We start from the raw sequence: 7,212 nt of genomic DNA on the forward strand, positions 1-7,212 counted from the left end.
TCCAACAAAAATCCTCCCAGAGTTCCCAGCAAAATCAGAATGAAAACCGCCCAACCGGGCCCAGCTGCAGCCTTGTTCCAGTAGGATGTCACTGCTGGAAAGCGGGGCCAGATGGGGTCAGGGCGACAAGCCAGGGCAGAGCCAAATCTTCCCGCCAGATCATTCGATCGGGGTGGAGGGAGGCGAGGGACGGAAAGTCCCTTTGTGTCAGCAGCCTCCTGGACTATGCTGGGCAGCTCTGAAAGGAGGGCGCCGATGGCTGGGAGCGGTGTGGTCTCCGACGTGGGAAGACCCGAGGTGGCTGAGCGTTCACTCGGCCGCTCTTCTTCCATCACTAGGCTCTCCATGAGGGAAGGGGCAGCGGGGCTGTTGCCAGCATCGCCTTTCTCGGAGGAATCACTCGATTCACTGCGAAACTGCATCAAAGAAATGTGGTAGTGTCGTCCAGCGCGTAGCGTCCCGCCACAGAAAACCACTCAGCGGAGCTGCTACCAGCATCGCTTTTATCGAGGGAATCATCTGATTCACCGCACGGAAAAAAACATTAGAAAAGGTGATGGCGTTGTCCAGTGAGTAGTGGCCCGCCACGGAAAAACAATCCTCGGCACTTACCTTGAACAAGGCTGCTCGTCTCTGCTTCTCCGGGGGGGGGGGGGGCGACCCAGGCATCCTTCGTAAAAGTTGTGCCGGTCAAAGCTGGACATCTTTTCCTTCTTCGTTCTTCTAACAGTGCTAGCTAGCTGGCTGAAGAAAATCTGGGAGCCGATTGCCCGGTCTCACCGTAATTTATACGGACCGGGGGGTGGGGCCCACACATCCAGTGGGCGCAGACTAAAGTTTTCAGTGCTGCGTTGCGTGCAAAGGGATAAACCCACTAGCGATAGCCTTAAAGGGCAAATCCTATACGAAATAGAAGAAAAGCTTTGCAGAGAGTGGTGAAGGCTGTACAGAAGTCTGTTGGAGTCAGTCTCCCCACCATCACAGACATCTACACATTCAGAAGCAGGAAGAGGGCCACCTGCATCATGAAGGACCCCACTCACCCAGCACATACACTTTTTGCCCCTCTCCCCTCAGGAAGGAGGTTGAGGAGCTTTAAGTGTAGAACCACTAGACTGAAGAACAGCTTCTACCCTGAGGCTGCTAGATTCATGAATCTCTAACTAGAATAATCACTGTGAAAAAATTCACATCATGTTGTTTCATGTTGCTGTGTTCATGCGTGCTCATCTGCTCACAAAGACTCATGTTCGTGCTGCTGTTTGGACTATTATTTTTATGCTATTAGTGCTTAGTGTATTTTTAGTTGATGTTTTTCTTAGTTCATCTTTGATCTTATTAATGTTTTTCTTTTACATTTTATTGTTGGAGACAGCACGGTGGCGCAATTGGTAGAGCTGCTGCCTCTCAAGGAGCAGGTCCCTGGTTCAAATCCCGGTCTAGGAGCCTTTCTGAGTGGAGTTTGCATGTTCTTTCCGTTCATGCGTGGGTTTTCTCCGGGTACTCCGGTTTCCTCCCACAGACCAAAAACATGCATGTTAGACTGACTGGTAACTCTAAATTGTCCCTAGGTGTGAGTGAGAGAGTGAATGGTTTTTTGTCTCTATGTGGCCCTGTGATGGACTTGCAAACCGTCTAAGGTGTACCCTATCCCTCGCACAGTGATTGCTGGACATGGGCACCGGCGACCCCCATGACCCAAAATAGAAGAAGTCGGTAAAATATAATGGATGGATGGATGGATGGATGTTGGATGTAACTGGGACCCTGTGTACACAATCTCGTTCCACCACATGTACCACATGTGGTGCGAATGACAATAAAGCAACTCTGACTGACTGAGATTCACCATCAAATGTTAATCACGGGAGGAGTGGTGGTGCAGAGGTTAGAGAAGGTGGGCCTGTAATCTGAGGGTCACCGGCTCAACTCCCCGGACCGACACTATCAAAATGTGGGTGGACAAGGTGAAACACCCACACCTTCCTCCACCTTCATTTGCTCCACCTTGGACTGATGAGCAAGGCCCTTAACCCCCCAATTGCTCCCCTGTTGCCTCAGACAGCAGCCCTCTGCTTCACATGTGTAATGAGAAAAATGCAGATAATTAATTTCCCAGTTGGGGATTGTGCTTCTCAATTATTTTTGGTTACGCCCCCCTAGGAAGAAGTAAACATTTTGCAACCCCCCCCCCCCCCAACTCTCCGCCACGACTGTAAATAATATAATTTGTCTAAAAAAATTGTTATAAGTACACCTCTGCATAACATTGTACCCTTATTAACATTAAATAAATAAAGAAAGAAATATAGATCAACTTAGAACAAAGATTATTAACATTGTTTTGTAGTCTGTAACAGAAAAGACAAAGTGCATCAATTTGCCTGAAATTAAAAATATATATATCCTTATTTAAACTGTAAACATTTTTGACCATTTGATAATGAACAATCAAATTAAATACAATCAATAAATAATAATAAATTCAAATTGATCAGCAACATTTCAAGTCAGGAGTGTTTTATAAAACACTTTGACCTACAAAACAAAAATGAATAAAATATATATATATATTTTTTTTTTTAATCAAAATGAGGAAGTCAGGATTAATGGCTACAACGAGCACGTTTTGAAATGCACAGCTTCTTGAAGCAGAGTTTGAAACATGATCCTGCAACTCTCAGCTCCTGTTCAATGTTTAGCTGGACCTGGACTTGGTCTCAGTGCAGCGACACAGAGAAGTCGCAAAGAGCTCAAGAGTGAGCGGGCTGGCTGTGGGAGGGGGTCCAGGGGAACGCACTCACAAGTAAGTTGTTTAGTGACATAAAATATATTTTGTTAGCAAATAATAGAGTCCTAACATTGTTAAACATCTGGCATTGCTCCGCCCCCCCCCGCCCCCCCGCCCCCCCCGCCCCCAGGCGGGCGCGCCCCACTAATTGAGAAAGACTGCCCTAAGATGACAGATGAACTTTGAGGAGACTTCAGCCTCTCAGTTAACTGGAATATCTAAGGCTGGTACCATTTAAGCAGCTGTTGGAACCATGCTCTGACCATGTCATCCTGGTGGGAGAGAGACGTTTCAATGCCTTTCTGGTGACCCTACATCACAACTTATCAGACAAACTTAGCTCACCTTAGACACAATTTTAACCACTTCACAAACACAAACCAGTCCTAAGTCTGCCTTTTAAGTTTCACTAATTTGAATAGACAATTAGACCTTTGATACAAAGTTATTTGTTATTCAGTTAACTTTTGTTATGCATAATCTTCATCATATATTTCACAAATTATTATTTTTATAACAAAATACATAAAATCAACTGAATTTGTGATTATTTTGGCATATCTGTGTGTACTAACTGATTTGATGCCCTTTAAACACAAGAAAAGAACTCACTACATTATTTTTGGGTAAATAGACTGATTTTTCCTCTCCGAGAGGTGGTGCCCACACAACGAGGTTATTTGCATAATAAATGCATATCTTATGAGCTTAACTCATAACTGATAATTAACAATAAGTTTAAGCCCCATATCACTTTACAGGATGAATAGAGTACAAAAAAACAAATAAAATAAAATAAAAATCAGTTTCTGTGATGAAACCAGGATGATCAGAATATTTCTCTCTTTTTGCATTTTATTTACAGACTATCTGCTGGAGTCTGTGCTGACTTGCACTCAGACCTGGGGGGTCAGGGGCTGATAAATAACTTCATTATTCTGCACTACGTCTAATCTTTGTCCAGTCATTGTTATTTCACTCCTTATTTGAGGCTGCAGCATCCTGAGATGGTAAACTTTTAGTGTTAGCATTATTTCCACAACACCTAAAAATATTACAATATATTATCTAGTTGTTTTGCTCGTCGCTTGTTTATTTATTTCTCACAGCACAGTGTGACATTTGTTAAGATTTATCCTTGACGCTTATTTAATTGTCTCCAATTGAATTAAATTTAATAAAGATGACATGATGAAGAAAATGATAAATTGACTTGTTACACGCTTTAAAAAACTTTAGTAATGTATCAAACTGGCACCATCATTGAAAGCCTCCCTTCCAGAGCCTGACCTGTCAGCATGGCCCTCCACAGCTGCAGAAGTCATCCTGATCTCTTTTCGCAGGTCTCCGCACTCAGACACCAGAAGTCTACCCGTGTCTGTCCCAGCGATCACTCTCTGTTCTGACGTCCACGCATGACACAGGAAGTTGACAGAGTCCATCTTTGCAGCGCTGCTTTGTTTCAAGGCTCCCTCTGAGTAACGAAACAGCTTCAAGACTCCAGTTCCAGTTACACACAGCTGCACGTTGTTGTGAGGGTTGAAGCTCACCTGATGGGACGGTATAATGTTCACAGTGTGCGCATGAAACGTCATTTTCTGGTAAAATACAGCATGACAGCTGAGTGTTGAATCACGAGGCTGAAATTTGCTGCAGACACTGAAACTTTGCTAAAACAAGTAAAACACTAACTAAAAGCTTAAAGAGGCAAGATGTAAAAGTTCAAGTCAGCAAAATGCTAGCGAATAGCATGAAAAGGGTAAAATAATGGCTGAGCGTAGCAAAATAATAGTTAATAGCCAGAATAAAAAAGTAGCAAAACAATTTATTTACATTTTATTTTATTTAAACAATTTATTTTAGCAAAGCTAAAATAAAAGAAGCAGAAAGCTAGGTAAACTACGAAAGGCTATTGAAAAGCTAAAAACTTTTAGGTAGAAGACTGTAGTTAAAACCTAAAAGTACTAGAAGGGTATATAAAAACAAAAGGTAGAAAAATGGTAATTAAAAGCTAAAAGTAGCATAAGTAGCTAAAAATAAAATAAGTATGTTGATGTAAAGTTCAAAGAGAATGTTTTTTGGTGGAACTGAATAGATCTCAGTGGAAGACGTTTCTACATAAAGTAAAATATTTTGAAAAGTAAATGGAAATGGACTGTATTTATTTAACACCTTTCTATCTAATGGATTAAAGCTTTTAAAGTGGCTGAGTGGTTAGAGCAGTCGTCCTCCAATGTGAGAGTTGGGGGTTCGAATCCACCAGCAGCCACATGTTGAAGTGTCCCTGGGCAAGACACTGAACCCCTCATAGCCTCAGATGTGTGTCCCATCAGTGTATGAATGTGATAAAGCTCTGATTAGTCTCTTTAGAATGATTTGTTCAATTAGTTTAGTAGAGATCTAGTATAGAGCTGTATGAATGGGTAAATGAGGCATAGATTGTTGTAAAGAGCTTTGAGTATCTTAAAATACGATAGAAACAGTCCATTTACCATTAAAGCTCTTTACAACACAATCTGTGCCTCATTTACTTCCACACACACACACACATACACATACATCACTCTACTACACTCATACATCACTCTACTACACTCATACATCACTCTACTACACACATACATCACTCTACTACACACATACATCACTCTACTACACACATACATCACTCTACTACACTCATACATCACTCTACTACACTCATACATCACTCTACTACACACACATACATCACTCTACTACACTCATACATCACTCTACTACTCTCACATTCATACATCACTCTACTACATCTCTACAAAGATAATCTCAATCTGTAGAGACATCAGAGCTTTCGATCACATTCATACACTGATGGGACACACATCAGAGACAATGAGGGATTCAGTGTCTTGACCAGGGACACCTCAGCTGTGACTGCTGCTGGAATCTAACCCCCAACTCTCCCGTTGGAGGATGACTGCTCTAACCACTCAGCCACAGCTGCACCAAAATGTATAAAATAACAACAACAACAACAACAACAACAAAGTCACAGTATCCATCTCCTGACTGGTCTGAATGTTTTGATAACTGTTTTGATAAATGAATGACTAAAGTAGCACAAAAGATGCAGAATAGTTTGAATGTGAGGAACAAATCAGGTAAAGCTGCCTCGGAGTTCACATCATCATAGCTCTTTACAACAACAGAGACTCACCTGTGTTACAGGATTATTGGAAGTAGTGGTCTTCACGGTGGCAAGGACCCTGTTTTTTTCCCAATACCAGAAGATCAACATCCACTCTGGGCCTCCTGTCTGCCCTATCAGGTACTTGGAATCAGGTGAGAAAGCCATGCATAAGAACTCCTGAACCAGCATGTCGCCTGCAGTCAGAGGTTTCCTCTTCCTGCCTTGCTCGTGGTGAAGGTCAAACACAGTGATGGATGCCTTCTCGGCCCTCTCTGATACGGCCAGGTAACGACGACTGGGACTGAGGGCCAGAGCACGGATGTCCTGACTTTTCTCTGAAGCTGGAGGAGAAACAAAAACTCAGAAATATATATATTTAACAGTTTCACTGAACAAATGCCTCTTGCCTGTCTCAGTTTTAAACGAAGATGATGGAGCTGCAGCTGTTTTAGTCAAACCTCTAGAATAACAGCATTATGCGTGACTTGATGGACTCAGAGTACGACTCCACCAGATCAAAAGTTTAGTTAGTAAAACTAATTAACTTGTTTTTTTTAACTAATGTTGATTAGATGATTGACAAATCAATCAAATGTATATCCAGGATTACTTTAAAAGACTTTTGTTAAAATCTGTAGTGATAACATATTTTGCTAACAGAAAGACTGGGCTGTGTCCAACTGTTAATGCTAAAGCTTTAAGCAAAGATATCATGTGATGATGTAACATAATTAAGCATACGAAGCTAATAAGGAAAACTCCTCAAATTTTCCTCAAATTATTAAAAAACCAGGACATTTGTTAGAAAGCAGCTGCAGGGGGCGCTGCTGGAGGACTGTCGGGGAATCAAGATGGCGAGTCCTTAGAAAGTCTACAGAACTCTCAGCAACACCAGAACATTCCCTTGAGCTGGGGCTTTTTTAACAAACTCCACCAGAGGAGTCTGACAACTCGTTAAAAACAGCGACCAACTCGTTAAAAACAGCGACGCTGCGAACGTTCCGCGTTCAACAAACCAGAAGTTGGTGTGAAACCATTTAGACCACATCTAAAAAAGTTCAGTCTGGTCCTCTGGACAAAAAAAAACAAAACAAAACACAAAACAAAACAAAACAAAACAAAACAAAACACAAAACAAAACAAAACAAAACAAAACAAAAAACAAAAAACAAAACACAAAACACAAAACACAAAACAAAAACCAAAACAAAACACAAAACAAAACAAAACAAAACACAAAACAAAACAC

At 41.7% G+C, this 7,212-nt stretch overlaps 1 protein-coding gene across 1 annotated transcript in view; it reads right to left on the minus strand.

Moving 5' to 3' along the window:
• cfap57 (cilia and flagella associated protein 57) overlaps positions 1-7,212 on the minus strand; it is a 72,674-nt gene that overhangs the window by 64,021 nt on the left and 1,441 nt on the right. Inside the window, exons 2-3 of the mRNA XM_037679078.1 lie at positions 5,991-6,304; positions 4,082-4,341 (exon numbers count right to left, since the gene is read on the minus strand). Coding sequence (XP_037535006.1) covers positions 4,082-4,341; positions 5,991-6,304 — 574 coding nt within the window. The remainder of the gene's footprint in view (positions 1-4,081; positions 4,342-5,990; positions 6,305-7,212) is intronic.

This window comes from Nematolebias whitei, chromosome 7, assembly GCF_014905685.2.
Source record: "Nematolebias whitei isolate Nwh7 chromosome 7, NemWhi1, whole genome shotgun sequence".
NCBI classification, from domain to species: domain Eukaryota; kingdom Metazoa; phylum Chordata; class Actinopteri; order Cyprinodontiformes; family Rivulidae; genus Nematolebias; species Nematolebias whitei.